A 17,321-nucleotide genomic window follows, 5' to 3' on the forward strand; every position below is an offset into this window, starting at 1 on the left:
TGCTTTCACGGAATGCTTATTCACAGCTTCCACATGTATGTTTGGCCAGTTTTGCTTCTCAAGGAGATCGATCAATGTACCCAAATTTTATTTTTTTTATAGTTAATATAGTTAGGACTATTTACATATTATTACTTGAAGTAATTTTAAATTTTAAGGAAAACAAATTCATAAATTTGATAAAGTTGAATTACCTCTTTAGTTAATTTTATTATTTTTTACTAATTGAATTTTATTACCAAATTATATCTTTTTACATATTCATTGTATAGCTTATTATATACTTTTATTATATACTTTTATATAAAAGAACAATTACTTATTATATTCACATAATAAACATCCTGTGGATATTATTCGTGTATATTAAATTCTTGAAGTTCTCGTTAATGTGTTAACTCCTAGTGAAGTTTTGACAAATCAAACTTAATTTAAACAATTCAGAAACAATATTAAACCCCAGCAGGAAAATATATGTACAATAAGCATAAATATTCATTTATACGCTTCACATTGAGCACTTTAAGGTATAATTTAACATACTTCAAGGACATCACGGACAGACATATCCATGTTTATTCCACACAAAAGAAAGGATCAACACATAAGCATCCTTCTCGTCAAACATCACACCGATAGTAAATATAAGCACTTTATCCTCAAGCCCAGCCCATTATTTCTTTATTTTTTTTATTTAATTTCTACATAACTTTTGGAGCTATGCCTTGAGAAGATGACCATCAACATCTCTACTCCCTTTGTTGAGGTATTCGATGAAGCCAAATGGAAGATCAACTTCCTCACCAACCCTTTCATATTCAATAGTCCATTTGATGAATGCACCCCCATGATCCTTATGAATTGCTTGAAAGATGACCTTAAAGACCTTATACTGGTGATCGATATCTTCACCGAAGATCTTGTAAGTGATTGTTTTGTTAGGTTCATCAACGGATTCAATACTCTCGTGATATGTTGTAACCTTACCATCTGTTGTTTTACAAGCAACAAAACCAATAACAAAAACATTGTATCAGAATTATACAAACAATAAAATACTTTAATAATTGTTTTCCTATATTTGAATGTTATTATCTATAATTTAAAAACTCATTACGAAATTAATCTTACCACAGTGTCCTGCTATTTTGTGGTTTTAGTTCATGTATCAAGAAACAATATTCTTTAACCAAAATAAATTGTAGCAAGAAATTCAAAATTTAAACAAAGAGAATTATAAATTCTAAAAATATATTTGAAATTAGGAAAAAATATAATCTAGCGATTTTCGTTTTTTTTTTTCTTTTTTGATACAGCTAGCAATTTTCGTTTGTGTATTAATATAGTAAAAAGTTCGTACACCAATAAATATAGTAAGAAGATTAATTACCTATGGTACAAGTCCAGTGTTTGATCGATTCGTTGTGATGCCAGTCATCACCATGATGTAGCTTGGTTTCATGCACTCTTTCGGTAAGGTTTTGAACATGATGGAGTTGCGTTGCAAAGAGGTTGAACCACTTTGCAGCGCTTGCATGCACCCCAATTTCAATGCTGATTTTACCAGCAAGTGACATGATCAAAAAATTAAGAAGCAAGAAATGGAACAAACTAATTAACAAGGATGAGAGATGGGGAAGAATATTATGACCATATCCGACTTATATAGAACATAACTTCCCTTCCTGACAACTAATTATTAATTATTAAACTTTGGGGTCCTTTTCGTTACCTAATACTCCAATTTAATCTATTAGTATACTAGTATACCATATAATAACTAGATTGTTTACGCCTCGTGTGAATTTTATAACAAAAAATATTCCCGCGCAAAACGCGCGCTTTCACATAAAGCAGTATGACGTTAACGTTGAAGCATCTCAAAAGTAAGGCTCCGTTCCTGACAAACAAAATTTGAAGCACTGATTTCTTACCAGTGAAATAAAACATATAAAATTAAAGTGGGTATAAGGGCGGGGTACCCAGCCCATCAACACATGTTTAGCATACATATTAATAGAAGTACCGGCCTTAAGTTGCCTAAACTTCCAAGCCTTCCTGCTGCGCCGATAACTCGATCTTTAACCTCATATAGTACAAGAAATCATTACCTTGCTAACATTGGTTTTGATGAAAACTCATGTTATAAAATGCGCGATCACATTTTTGTAAGTAAGATGTCATTGTTAACATCGGTTTTCCTAAAACCGGAAAAATCGATATTAACGGAATGATTTTAAGATTAATTTTAAAAAAATTGATGTTATAAATACTTAACAAAAAAAGATGTTAAAATTTCCATTTCAACATTTGTTTTTTAAAAATCGATGTTGTAAGTACCTAGACAAAAAATTGATGTTGAGATTTTTAAAAAGGACTTCTCTTCTCTGTCTCGAAACCCCCCCTCGAACCCACTTTGCCATTGCATCATCATAACCTTCAATACACTCCATCGGAACACGAACAACACCACCGTGAAGGTATTCCTGATGCTTCGAGATACGATGCTTCGACTTTGCCCCTACCCTAGTGATGAAGGTGAAGTATGCAAAACTCATGATGTTGAACAACATGATCGTGTTCGTGGGCGGTGGAAGGTGTTATTTTGTAAATCCCACCAGTCAAAACGTGCAAACATGGGTTATGAACCTACAGTCTGAATTGGAAGGGGATTCAACGGTTAACAAGTCTGAGATTGTGGTTTTACCGAAACAGATTTTTGGTCAAACTTGAAATCACACAATTCCAACACAAATCAATCAAACTCCACATAACCAAACATCCACACCAAGCAATCGCACAAGGATTCACACAATACTTCAACTAATCCAAAATTAATAAAATAATCAAATAACACAAGAAGTACATTAAATATCTATTTTTAGTTATCAAAATTCCAGGGCATTACAACTCTCCCACCCTTTTTGAAATTTCGTCCCCACAATTTACGTTATTCAAACAAGGTTGGATAAGCTTCTCGCATCTAACTCTCTAGTTCCCACGTTGCTTCCTCTCCTGATGTACCTCCCGAAATCACCTTGACCAACGAAATCTCTTCCTCTTAAGTGCTTTGTTCGCATATCCTCGATCCTCAAAAGCAATATTTCATATGTTAAGTTCTTCTTGTTGGACCTTGTGGCCTCAATAACTTAAGAGGGATAGGCTTAGAATGCAGAAGAAGCAGCAATCAATTTAATAGTGTTCTTTAAACCTGCAAGACACAATTGATTGCAATAGAATAAATAAGATAAGGGAAGAGAGAATGCTAACACAGTTTTATACTGGTTCGACCACAACCCGTGCCTACGTCCAGTACTCAAGCAACCCACTTGAGATTTCTAATATCTTTGTAAAAATCCATTTACAACTTCTGAACCACACAAGGACAACCCATCCCTTGTGTTCAGGAATCCTTACAACTCAAGAGACCCTCGGTCCCTTAATCAATTTCATTGAGTAAGAAGAATGGAAGAAGAATTCTCTCTTCAAGAGAATAATATTACAATGAAGATCCATGGATGAACTCTTAATGGATTTGCAAGTGTTTGTCCAAGAGTTCTTGAGAGAGCATTTGGCAATGAAGTTCTCTTGGAATCTCTCTCATTTTGTTTTGAGAGAGGATAAAACATTTTGGCCAAGCAAAAATCTCTGCAATTTCGTCCCAAGTCACACATATATATAGGCCTTAGATGGCCATTCAAAATCCAAATGGTAAGATGTGACTGTTGGCGATATTCCTTGAAAATCCTCTCTGGTAATCGATTACAGAATTAGTGTAATCGATTACACAGTTATTTTTCTTGAACAGTTGTGAATCTTCATTTAAAATTTGAATTCCCAACATTCAGAGTCTCTGGTAATCGATTACATATGATGTGTAATCGATTACACACTTTCATGTGCCTTGGTAATCGATTACATGTATTGGTAATCCATTACATGTGCCTTGGATGACTTGAAATCTTTTCATTTTGAGGCAAGGCTTGATCTTGAAGAAATCTTGAATCAAGGCTTTGTTTGTTGAAACAATCTTGTATTAATCTTGAAGCAAAATGAGCCTTGTTTGGTTCTTCTTTTGACATCATCAAAATCATGTATACATACATTCACACTCCTTCACTTGAACGTCATCCAATTCAACCACATGAGATGGATCATGGATATATTTATGGAGTTGAGACACATGAAAGACATTGTGGAGGTTAGAAAGAGACGGGCGGGGGTAATGCAATTTGGTATGCCACAAAAATGACTTTTTTGAGAATTTGGAAGGGACCAATAAAACGAGGTGTGAGTTTTTGGGATTTCAAAGCTTGACCAACCCTAGCCCATGGATTGACTATCAAGAATACATGATCACCATCCACGATATCCAGGTCTTTCCTCCTCTTATCCTGATAACTCTTCTGCCTACTCTGAGCAGTTCTCATCCTCTCTTGAATCAACTTAACATTCTTAGTGGTTTGTTGTACCACTTCAGATCCTAAGGTGAGGTTCTCTCCAAGTTCTAGCCAGCACAAGGGTGTCCTACACCTTCTACCATACAGAACTTCGTAAGGAGCCATGCCAATGGTAGAATGAAAACTATTGTTATAGGTGAACTCTATCAACGACAAAAGCTCTCCCAATTTCCTTTTTGTTTTAATACATAAGCTCTCAAAAGGTCCTCCAGTGACTGAATGGTCCGTTCAGTCTAGCCATCAGTTTGAGGGTGATAGGCTGAACTTAGCCTAACCATGGTTCCCAATGCTTTGTTAAAACTCTCCAAAAACCTAGAGGTGAATCTAAGATCTTTATCAGACACAATGCTAGACAGCACACCATGTAATCTGATAATCTCACTACTATACAAGTAGGTCAACTTCTCTGAGGAAAACTTGATATTGATGGGGATAAAGTGAGCAGATTTGGTCAATTTGTCAACATTAACCCAGATAGAATCTAAACCTCTGGGGTTCTAGGTAGTCCTACAATGAAATCCATGGAGATACTGTCTCACTTCTACTAGGGTATCTCTAAGGGCTGCAACTTGCCTAAGGGTCTTTGATGTTCTATCTTAGCCTTCTGATAGACTAAACATGCATACACAAACTCACTAACTTCTCTCTGCATGTTGTGCCACCAAACCATTGTCTTGAGATCTTGATACATCTGGGTAGCACCAGGGTGGATACTCAAGTTGCTCCTATGTCCTTCCTTTAAGATCATCTTCCTAAGCGCAAAAGTGGATGCTCAAGTCTCAAGACTCCATCCAATCCCACATTGAAACTACTATCTCTCCCCGACGTTATGGCTTCTAATTGAGTCCTCAGAAAATGATCAGACTTCTGACCCTCTCTGATCTCCCCTAGCAATTCTCAAAGCTCTAAGTCTTACATTGTTAGGGGTAACCTCACACGCATGGATAAGATCCCTAAATTGTTCTAGGAGATCTGACTCCCTAACCATCAGAGTAGATACATGTATGGATTTCCTACTCAAACCATCAGCCACTACATTGGCTTTGCCAGAATGATAGCTAAGCTCAAAATTATAGTCTTTAAGAAACTATAACCATCTCATTTTATGCATGTTCAACTCTTTTTGACTAAACAGATACTTAAGGCTTTTATGATCTCTAAACACTTCAAACTTAGAGCCGAACAAATAATGCCTCCACATCTTAAGAGCAAAATCTACAGCAGCTAACACCAAATCATGGGTTGGATAATTCCTCTCATGAGTCTTGAGTTGTCTAGAAGCATAGGCCACTACTTGTCCATTTTGCATTAACACTCCTCCTAAACCCATTCTTGATACATCACAATACACCTCAAGGGGTTCTCTTAGCTTAGGCAAAACTAACACAGGCGTGGTCGTCAACTTTTCCTTAAAGGTTTTAAAACTATGCTCACACTAGATATCCCACACAAAAGCTTGACCCTTACAAGTCAGCTTGGTCAATGACAAAGCTAACTTGGAGAAACCTTCTATGAATCTCCGATAATATCCCGCTAAACCCATGAAACTTCTAATCTCAAAAATAGACTTAGGACTCTCCCATTTAAAAATAGTTTCTATCTTAAAAGGACCTATACCACCTTGAGATATCACATGCCTTAGGAACTAACTTTCTCTAACCATAACACACACTTGGACAACTTAGTGTAAAGTTATCGGTCCCTAAGGGTTTACAATGCAATCCTTAAGTGCTTTTCATGCTCCTCTCTAGTTTTGGAGTATACCAAAATATCATCTATGAATACAACCATAAAACTATCAAGATAGGGGTGAAAGACTCTATTCATGTAATTCATAAACACACCAAGGGAAATAGTCACATCAAAAGGCATGACTAGATACTCGTAGTGATCATAATGAGTCCTAAAGGCAGTCTTTAGAATATCCTCACACTTCACTCGGATTTGATGGTAACCTGACCTAAGGTCTATCTTGCTAAACACACATACTCCTACCAACTAGTCCATAAGATCATTTATTCTAGGCAAAAGGTACTTGTTCTTGATTGTCACCTTATTCAACATGTGGTAGTCTACACACAACCTCATGGTTCCATCTTTCTTTTTCACTAACAACACTGGCGCTCCCCATAAAGACATGTTGGGTCTCACAAACTGCTTATCCAACAATTCCTCTAACTGTTTCTTAAGCTTGACTAACTCTATAGGAGACATCATATAAAGAGCTAGGGATATGGGTCTAGCACTAGGTACCAGATCAATGGAAAAATCTATCTCTCTCTCAGGTGGTAAACCAGATATATCCTCAGGAAACACTTTAGGAAACTCTCTGACAACGGGGAGTCACCTATAGAAACCTTGGTCTCTACTTCTAGGTTAAACAAGATCATGTACACTTGAGCATCTTCTTTCAAAGATGTCACAACTTGGATGACAAAGATAAACATCCTATCCTTACACACTTCAGAATCACTAAACACCATAGTTTTATCAAAACTGTTTAATGAGACATGGTTGGAAGATAACTAATCCATACCCAAAATAACATCAATTTGGCTTAGAGGTAAACAAATCAGATCAATCAAGAATTTTCTATCAGAAATCTCTATAGGACAATTCAAACACACATCAAAAGTTAAAATAAAACCATTAATCGGAGTCTCTACCATGAGATCATCATTAAAAGAAAACACAAAAAGTTTAAGTTTCTCCACACATAAGCAAGATATAAACAAATGGGTTGCACCGGAATCGAATAGTACAAGCAAGGGAATCCCACTTATGAAACATTTACCTTGGATTAGATATTTGGATTTTGAAGCTTCAGTGCTCTTAAGAGTAAAAGACTCTTTGTAACACCCTGAAAATTTCACTAACTAAAAATTGAAGTTTAATGTATTTCTCGTGCTATTTGATTATTTGATTGATTTAGATGAGTCGAGGTATTGTGTGAGTTAGCCATGTGTGATTTGCTTGATGTGGATGTTGAGTTATATGGAGTTTTATTGACCTAGGTTGAAATTATGAGATTTAAAGTCTTATCCAAACATGTTTTGGTAAAAAGCGTGATCTCGTGTTCATTAATTGTTAGATCGCCTTCGAATTTAGACTCTAGGTTCATAACGCACGTCTGCATTTTTTGACCGTTGGGATTCCCACAATAATATTTTTTGGACAGCTCACTTAGTGAGACAGGTGCGCTAAGCGCAATTCCTAACCTGAAAGGGAAATTTGCTTAGCGAGACAGGCGCGCTTAGAGCAATTCGCAACCCCGAGAGGGAAACTTGCTTAGCGAGACAGGCGCACTAAGCGCAATTCCCAACCCGAGAGGAATATTCTCTTAGCGAGACACGTGCACTCAGCATAATTCCTAACTTGATGGGGAAACTCGCTTAGTGAGACAAGTGCGCTAAGCATAATTCCAACCCCAGGAAGTAACTCGCTCAGCACGAAAGGCCGCACTTAGCGCCAAAAGTAGATTTCGGCTTAGCGAGATGACCTCGTTAAGCGAGATCTATAGATAATAAATATGTCCAATAGCCTAAAATTACACATTTTGAGCTCTCTCTCTCTCTCTCTCTCTCTCTAAAACCTCTTCCCAGAAACCCTAACCCCTCCTCCTCCACCACCCACGACCACCAGACCACTGTACTGAGAGGAACGCTTTAATTGGAGCGAAATCCTCAAAATTCACCTCAAGGATTCGGTGGAGACCAAGCTCTCAATCCTTTCTTTTGAAGTTTCTCTAAGGTAATCTTGAATTCTATGTCTTTCTCCTAGTTAGTTTGAGGTTCTCTTAGTGCCTCTTATGCTTTGGGTACCGTAATAGGTTTTTACACTTCCTTTGAAAATTCCTTGAAAATGAGACGTCGTAAAAGTTATCTTTTTACAATGTTGATGTTGTTTTCAAGACCTTCGCTAAACCCTAGTCACATTGGCATGATCAGTATTTCAAAATGACGTCTCTTTGTAGTAGAACCTGAAACACCCCTAAGCCCCTCTTATTTTGATAAGGGTATTTCACCTAGGATGTTGATATTAATCTTGTTTTTGAAATCTATATTAAATTGTGTTGACTCGTTGGCAACTGTACCAAATTGTCACAAGTAGTAAAGTGCTCGGAAGTCCGAGTGTCGAATCCACAGGGACTTTGTTTGTACTTAGACTAATGCAAACCCAATTTACAAGCAAGAGATAAGAATTTAAAATAAAAGATAAAGAAAGATAGAAGATAAGGTAAATAAAAGATAAGATATTTAAAGATAAAATTAGAAGATAGAATATTTAAATTGCGATAAAGATAACTACTTCTACGAAATTCAAATAAATAAAATCCAAATCTACTAAATCTAAATACTTACTCCTAAAACCCAACGGTAAAATAAGGAATAACTACTTCTAAGAAAAACCCAACAATAAAAATAGGGAATAAAATCTATATATTAAAATCGCTAAAACCTGACAAGTCTAATTAGCCTAGACATATGGATTCTGGATTTGTCTGTTATCAATACCAGTGAACTAATTCTGCCCCACATCTATCCATCTACTTGCCCCTGATGCCTCACGATGACAAGCCTACCTTAATTACCTATCTTCCAAATGCCCTTTGCGAAGACACAATAACTAAGATGCATTAGGATTACATTCTAGATGTTTGCTAAAGCATGGGCATTGGGGCATTAAGTCATGCTAATCCAATAATTTCTTTCTTTTATTGTTCTATTAAGCGTTACCCTCTCTCGAGTGGCCTAAAGACTAACAGAAAACAAAGTCCGAGATGCAGAATAAGCAAGAAAGAAAAGCAGATAAAAGAAACTGGAAGGAAATTCCTCTTTTTATTGATAACTCTTGAAATGCTCCATACATCATTGGCTTTTTAGGCATGCCAGGCCCTAGCTAGGGGATTAGCCACTCATGGTCATGAGGGCTTTACAATGAGAGGAGGGGTGAAAGAAAGAAAGGGAGTAAATGAAACCCCTAGGAGAGGGGGTTCTGTGGTGGTGTGTCCTGTCCCTTGGATTGGCTCTCTATTTATAGCTACTGAAGTGGGCTTTGGGCCTTCGTAGGCGCCCTTAGTGCGACACCCTGCGCTTAGCGCATGTACTTCCTGACCCGCTTAGCCCGTGACGCGCGCTGAGCGTGCGTATTGGGTTGGGCCTTCTCCAAATTTTCTTCTTTTCTTCAATTTTTCTGCCCTTTTTGCTTGTTACACCTCCAATTTTTATATCTGCACCCAAAAATTCAATTTAATTAATTTTCTAACTTTTAATTACAAATAACTGCTAAATAATTAATTTCAGGCCAATATTTGACTAATTTTCTACTATCAAAATATAATTATTTAGCAGTTATCAAATTGCCTTCGATTTGGTATATTGTTCATTTTCCCATATGGTTCCTTTTTCTCCAATTTTCAACAAATATATTCAAGGGAAATGAAACATCGGAAAGCGCATCGGGTCGTCAAGTATTTAAAATTAAAACTAAGTTATCTGAGTATCGAACTCAGGGAACTTGCTTATTAGACAGAGTTTTATTCAGAAGTAAGGCATTGTTGGAACAACATTAATAATCGATGGTTAAAAACAGAAATAAACTACTTCTATGGTAAAAACAGTAAATGCAAGTAAGTAAAACTTGACAGCAATAGGTAAAAAGCGTTGGGTCTTTCTAACAAACAAGCTGATGCATATGAAGATATTTCTCTAATCAATCATACTTTTGTGTTCTATGTTGTAGCCTAAAATACTAAACCTCGATCCCTCATAAGTTTAGACTAATTTAACCTAAGCTTCGTCCGCAGATCCCTCTTGTAAGACTAGGCTTAACTTAAACAGCATTATCGTAACAACATATTCAAAAAACTAAAACCCCAACAATCCATCCCAGGTAATGTGGTTATCCAGTCCTGCTTCTATCAAATTCTAAGGCAATAGTACATTTCCCAATGCTAAAGTCACCTAACTGTACACACAAATGGGTGATTAGACCAAAAGCATGCAGTAATTAAGCATTGAAAGAAGCATTGAACACATAAAACATAATTAGTTAGATATTAAAGTAATTACTTCAATTGTTCCTTAGAAATCCCCAACATGGGTGTTTAGCCAGCCATTACAGAAAAACCCTAACACAAATGAGATTGAGAGTACAGAATAATTGTTCCTTACATAATAAAGGGGATCCCTCCTCCTCTTCTCAGCACCTCATAATCACTCTACAGCTCACTAATCTCTCTAATTGAAGAACCCTAGGCTTCTTTGCAAAGCTGCTCCTCTTGCTTCCTCCAGAGCTTCTATCTCGAAATTAGCATAGTGGTGTACGTGCTCTGGAATTCTGTACTGCTTGCTAAAATTTTGTACCATAATTTTGCACAAGACAGGTTTTAAATAGGCTCTGAATCCAAGACATTGCGCGAAGCACCACCCTCGCGCTTAGCGCGAGTTAGTAGATTTGGGCTTAGCGCCAATCGTGTGCTGAGCCTGGCAAGAGACAAGCGTCTTGCTTAGCGAGCTGATCTCGCGCTTAGCAGACAACCTTGATCCTTGTGCTCTTCTAGATTCCCTTATCACACTAAGCGCGCTGAAGCTGCGCTTAACGGTGGATGCACGCTGAGCCCACAGGGTCCTTTTCAAGAGCCTTGGGATTTAAGGTCAAATCCTTTTCAAGGGGGAGGGAATGATGCAATCTTACCCCACAAGGGCATTGGATAGAAGACTCCAAGTAGATTGAGCCAGAGATGCAACAGAAGGCCCTAGGGTTCTCATGAGCCTTAGGGTAGATTTCGGGACCATGGGTTAAGTATGAGCTCACTTATCTTTGTACATATTATATTAAGGTTTCATTATTTTTGGGCCTTGTATTTAGGGCTTCATAATGTAGGTAGGGTATCCTAGAAATGTAGGATTTTTCAGCCCTTGTATTTTAGGGCACCTAGACTAGTTTTTGTATTAGGGGTAGTTTTGTATTTCACATGCATTAAGTGAATATTTGATGTGTGTGTTGGGAAGTAAATTTAATTGAATTGGGAGAAGGCCAATCCAATTCAATTTTAGAGGGGGGGTGAGCATTTGCTTGCTACACCTCATTGCCACATCATATAGTCACACTTTGTGCATGTTCTTCATGCTTTACATGCCTCATGACACCTAAGCACACTTAGTGGAGAATCTTGGACTTGATCTTGGATTAGTGGGCTGAACCATAGCTAAAATTCACTAATCATAATTACTGAAATTTTGGCTCCACAATTTGGCTCCACAAATTCAATTTCAAATTCAAGTGAAATTTGAATAGAAATTCAAATTTCCCTCCAATTTTATGTGACACTTAGGCTATAAATAGAGGCCATGTGTGTGCATTTATTCAAATTTGATCATTTGAGAATTACACTTCAAAGTTCAGACCTCATTTAAGGCACAAAATTTCGTGCTCCTTCTCTCCTTCTCCTTCCACTCATCTTCTTTTATCTTCAAGCTCTTATTCATAGCTTCCTGTGGTGGTGAGCTTATTCTTGACTCATCTTCTCCTTGAAGTGGCATCTCCAATCATCTTTCTTCCTTCTCCATTCCACTGCATTGAACTTCAATAAGCAAAGGACTCCATTGATGAAGAAGATCCAAGGCCTACAAGCTCTACATGGAGCTACATCACATCACTTCAACTAATCCAAATTAATTAAATAACACAAGAAATACTTCAAACATCTATTTTCAGTGATCGAAATTTCAAGGCGTTACAAAATATTGGTATACCTCATCACCTGCATTCTCACACCAAGGTCAAGCAATCATGCTTAAGTAACAGATGGTGATATACAAATTGTTTATGGTCAAAAATATGGCATCAAGATGAATTGGTATTGATGATTGAACACATTTAAGGTCTATGCTTTAATCGATTATGAGGATATAGTAATCAATTATGTTATTCTTGAAAGTGTTCCCAAAAGAGATCGAGAACACTTTAATCAATTAAATCAAGAATCTAATTGATTACATTGTTCTTAAAAACTTTCCAGGTTTTGTGAAGAACGCCTTAATTGATTGAAATGAAAATCTAATCGATTACTTCTTCGAGATAATCGATTGCATTGACAATTTAATCGATTATAGGCGGTTATAACTATTTTCTCTATAAATAGCCACCTTGTGTTCTCACTTTTAAACAATTCAAGACAATGATTTAGAAAGAGCTTTTATGACTCATAGATTCTAGTCTTCATTCCTGAAGCTTTCAATGGTTAAATTGAGTTGTTAACATCTTGTGAGATCAAGAAGAGATCCATTCAATCTAGATTTGGTTCTTGCATTTTGAACAACCGAGTTGTGTCTCTACTTGACTTAGTTTTCATATGTTTTTACAGAGTTACAGCATATACATGAGTTTCTAAAGCATGCAAGAATAGGGTTTTCTAGTTTGACCTATGGGTAGGTGTCTCTTAGAAAAAATTCACAAAGGACCCTAGGGTTGGGTGCCTTGGTCTCTTTTTCCGAGTAGGAACTGTGATTGATTGCGATTGCTTGTAAGAACTCAAAGTGCATAATGGAAATCTAATTCAGGTTGAATTAGATAATTGGAGTGGCTTTTTTGGAAATAAAGAGTGAACTAGTATAAATCTTGTTGTTCATATTCTCTTGAATCTTATCTCTCATTACATTCTTGATCAATTTGATCAGTTTAAAGATTTTTTTTTCTGAAGTGCTTTAACAAAAGGATATTGTGTAAGGGTGATTGATTAGATATTGGTTTTAAACAAAAAAGTTTGTGATACTATCCCTGGAAGCAAAAGTTTTTCTAAACTTTGTTTTTAATTTTGATTTGTTTTCAAAATCAATTCACCCCCTCCCCTCTTGGTTTGTGAGTTCCATCATCTTTTTCATCTTTTGCGATTTGGTTTGGTTCAATTCAATTTCCCAATTCTTTTTTTCAATCTATTAGCATAATTTAAATATATCAATAAAACTTACATAATTATTATATATGCTATATTGTTTTAAAATGAATTTTATTTTTATTAAATTTTGTTTAACATATTTATGTTAAAAATTATTATTTTCACTTTCATTTAGCACTAATGTTAAATGATATTACCAACTCTTTTTGTAACATAATAGTAATTTGTGCATCACTTGATATTTAACACTATTTTTTAACAATAATAGTATATCCTTTTTTAACATATGAAACTAAAATATACATCTTGATTATAAAGAAAATGAAAAGTAATAAATTATTTAATACTTATTATATTAATTATCACAATAAAAATCAATATAATTATAATATGTGGTTTGTTTTGTTTGGTTTGGTTTGTTTTTTTATAACAATATCCAAGAACTGAACCAAACCACAAAAAAATGTGATTTTTTAGATTTTTGGTTTTTGCAGTTTTTGGTTTAAGTGGTTTTCGATTTTTTGGATCGGTTTGGCATTTACAGACGATTTGGTTAGGTTATGAATGCCCCTACTCTTTCCAAGTAAGGCGAACAAGATTTTGTTGATTTTTTTCCCAAATTTTCACTGAAAAAATAGTTACTGTGTCAGAGGGCACCAAGAGCTATGAAGAGCTTGCTGACCTCAGAGTTGTGCCAAAGGGCATGAATCATCATCAGGTCATATAGCAAGCCTTGCAATGTTTGCAGAAGGGCTTAGCAGCTGGGTGCAACTCAAACACACAAAGACAACAGAAGAGACCTGCTAAGGATGGTGGCAAGAGGGATTGTAAAAGTGGTTGAATATTGTATTAAACATATATTATTATTATTATTATTATGATTATTATTATTATTGTTGTTGTTGTTGTTGTTGTTGTTGTTGTTGTTGTCCTTTTATGGTTTGATGTAGTATGTACAATTTTTTTATTATGTTCTGAATTTTTTTTTCTTGTGTACTCGTCAACTATTTAAATAGCATGTGCATATTAACAACAACGATGTCTTCAATTGATTCATAAAACAAACATCAACCATTAAAGAAGCACTGATAATACAGACTTTTCATAAATATAAAAAAATCAACAAATTCTGAAAAGAAAAAAAAAAGATTTCATGCATCAGAGCAATGATCTCATCAACAAATCTTGGTTTCATTGGTTTTCGCAACAGGACAAGGATTTCATCTAAAGATCAACCAAAAGTTGCATTCAACTCAATCTGACCTTTGCTAATAAATTTTGAAAAGATAAAAAAAAAAACATTTTACCCACAACATTGTTGCGTTTAAGCTCCATATACACGTATCCAACACAACCATCACCTACGTAAGCAGGTTGATGGTAAGAAAGATCAAGTAAAATTCAACAACCTTTGCAGCATTCATAATTATTTTAAGCATTAAGCGACATGTCCTCGCTTATTGTAATAACTTTATGACCACAAGGACATTAAAATAATACCCCTTTAGATGATGAAAGTATGTTACCATCACAATACACAAAAGTAGATATACTCTGCATATTTTAAGCAATATGGAGAATATCAACGAGCAAAGGTGTTGAGTTGCATCAAACCCCTAGTGTTATTTATATTAGATGATCTATTGCTCTCTTGTGAGTCATACCAACGATTGAGATCGCATTGACAATATAAACGGTTTAGATTGCATCTATATTTAATATGGTTAGTATGTGTATCATAAAAAATCAATTTCCAGTCAATATGTCTTAGAATAAAATAGTGTTCAGTCAATAAATGTAGTGTTCAACCAATAAAGAACACCATATGTATTTTTTATCAGTAATTTAAAAAAGACAGTACAACGGAATCATAACTTCGTTACTATTTTTTCTACCTCAACGGAATCATTATTCTAGTGTGTTTTTTTCACCTAAATGGAATCATGATTCCATTGTGTTGTCAAAAAACATAATAACGGAATCAGGATTTTATTGTTTTAAGGGGGTGCTAAAAAAACTACGAAATCACGATTCCGTTATTTTGTGGGGGTGCTTTCTATTCAACGAAATCATGATTCTATGGGAAGGTCAATTTTGGAATAAAAAAGGAATCGACCTCTATGTGGGGCCAATAGAAAATGGAATGGGACCAATAGCAACTCTTAAACTAAAACCATGATTTAAGCCCACAACAGGCATGCTTTATTTCGGTGAGAATCTCATCAGAGGCTTTCACTTCCTATACCTCCTCATTTGCTTCCTCCAATTCCAAAAAGACTTAAACAGACAAAAGTACCTTTCATCCAGACACTTCTATTATAAAATTGTTATTCTAGAAAAGTATCTTTTCCAAAATAGATATTCGGGAATATATTTTCATATTTCAAAATAGGTTTCTAGATAACTTCTCCCTTTTTTAGAATAAGTATTTTGGAAATGCATAGGTATTTTGGGATATAAAAATAATATTATGGAATAGCTATTATGGATGTGGATACCTCTACACCTCAAAAAGCCTCCATTTCTTCCTTTGTAAACTTTCTATGAATGTTGACTCACTCCCTCGCATAAAAATGCAGTATCACATGCCACCGCCACAACTCTTCATTGCAAGATCAGGAAGCCTTAGGCATGCAAAGGTGCTCTCGCCACTTAGGGAAGGGCTTAATTGTTGGGACTCCACACATGAAGAAGGAAGGTGTGACCATTGGTCTGAACCAACACTAGGTAGGGAAGTGTTCAGGTCATGTTAGACCCTGACACGCACGTGTGGAGCATGTGGTAGAGCAAGGCAAATCGGTTTAGAGTGGTGGGATGTTTTTCACGTGTGGCGACGTTGTTAGGTTGGGTGGGTGGGATTAGCACATGGGTGCACCCTCCCATAATGGTTTTGGTGCAAGTGCTACTCACAATGATCGTGTTGTGTCAATTCTCTTCCTCTTACAAAAAGTTTGATTTGACGTTGGGTGGCTAGGAAGAGGTGGGCCCAATTGACGACTATGGTTTGGTTAGGTTCTCTTGGGATAGAACAATGATGGGTATTTGTCTGACCAAATCTTTTTTTGGGATGTAGGAAGTAAAAGCCCTCATCAGATAGGTACCAACAATTCTCTCCTATGCAATGCTTTACCCCTTCTTGTGCCATAAAAAGGTGTCATTACTGGTACATCACCTTTCCACTCCTATCATTTCGGCTTTTGAATAGGTTTATGCAATGATTATTTGTGTGGATTTATTACAAAATAAATAACTAAATTTTATAAGTTGATTGAAATATTTTTTTTAAGGAAAGGTGTGACCCATATTTAAGAATGATGCCAATTATAGGTAAATGTCTAAGGAGCACTAATACGTAGATCGCTTTATAGTAAAAACAACCCATCCAACAACCAGTTATGTGGCATAATCAATATTATTTTAATATTTAATAAAATAAAAATTAAAAGAAAAGAAAAGAAAATCTTCAAATGAAAAAGGGATATTTTGTTGCTTTAGGGTGTGAAACGCTTCCTTCTTTCACAGATCCCTTTCTCCGATGGAATGCTTCCCTCTTTTTCCTTCCAGTCACCACTCCCTATGGTTTTTTCAGCGTTGTAAATAATTAGAGAATTTTAGATTTGGTTATTTTGGACCCTTGTTCGTCATTCTTTCCTATGTTTGTTTGGTTGTTGTTAATCGTTGTTCTTTCATATTCTCTTCTTAGCAATGATTTTTGTGCATGGAGGGAGGAGTGACTGTGAGTTGGATGATTGTGGTCATGTGTGGGGGGAAAGGGAATGTAGGGGCAATAATTTGGGGATTAGGAGTTTCATTGGTGGGAAAGGGATTGTGGGGGTATGAATTTGGGGACTAGGGGTTTCATTGGTTCTGAAAGGGGATTGTGAGGGATAAGTAAGCCCTGACCTAGGTTTGTCATTCTTCGCAAAGGTAAGAGCCGTTGGGAGGTGACTGAGAAAGCCACG

At 36.0% G+C, this 17,321-nt stretch overlaps 1 protein-coding gene across 1 annotated transcript; it reads right to left on the reverse strand.

Moving 5' to 3' along the window:
• Positions 1-479: 479 nt before the first annotated feature.
• On the reverse strand, positions 480-1,633 carry LOC100306201 (uncharacterized). Its single transcript, NM_001248404.2, has 2 exons — positions 1,391-1,633; positions 480-990 (listed from the first exon to the last, which is right to left on the reverse strand). The coding sequence occupies exons 1-2, from the start codon at positions 1,575-1,577 to the stop codon at positions 719-721; spliced, it is 459 nt and encodes a 152-aa protein (NP_001235333.1). The 5' UTR covers positions 1,578-1,633; the 3' UTR covers positions 480-718.
• Between the last annotated feature and the right edge of the window lie 15,688 nt (positions 1,634-17,321).

This window comes from Glycine max, chromosome 15 (assembly GCF_000004515.6).
Source record: "Glycine max cultivar Williams 82 chromosome 15, Glycine_max_v4.0, whole genome shotgun sequence".
Lineage (NCBI taxonomy): Eukaryota > Viridiplantae > Streptophyta > Magnoliopsida > Fabales > Fabaceae > Glycine > Glycine max.

Bases quoted from the DNA above. Each gene is read 5' to 3' on its own strand.
- LOC100306201 (NM_001248404.2), bottom strand. From the start codon at position 1,577: ATGTCACTTGCTGGTAAAATCAGCATTGAAATTGGGGTGCATGCAAGC. The intron at 991-1,390 runs GTAATTAATCTT...GTAAAACAACAG, and splicing joins ACACTGGACTTGTACCATAG to ATGGTAAGGTTACAACATAT.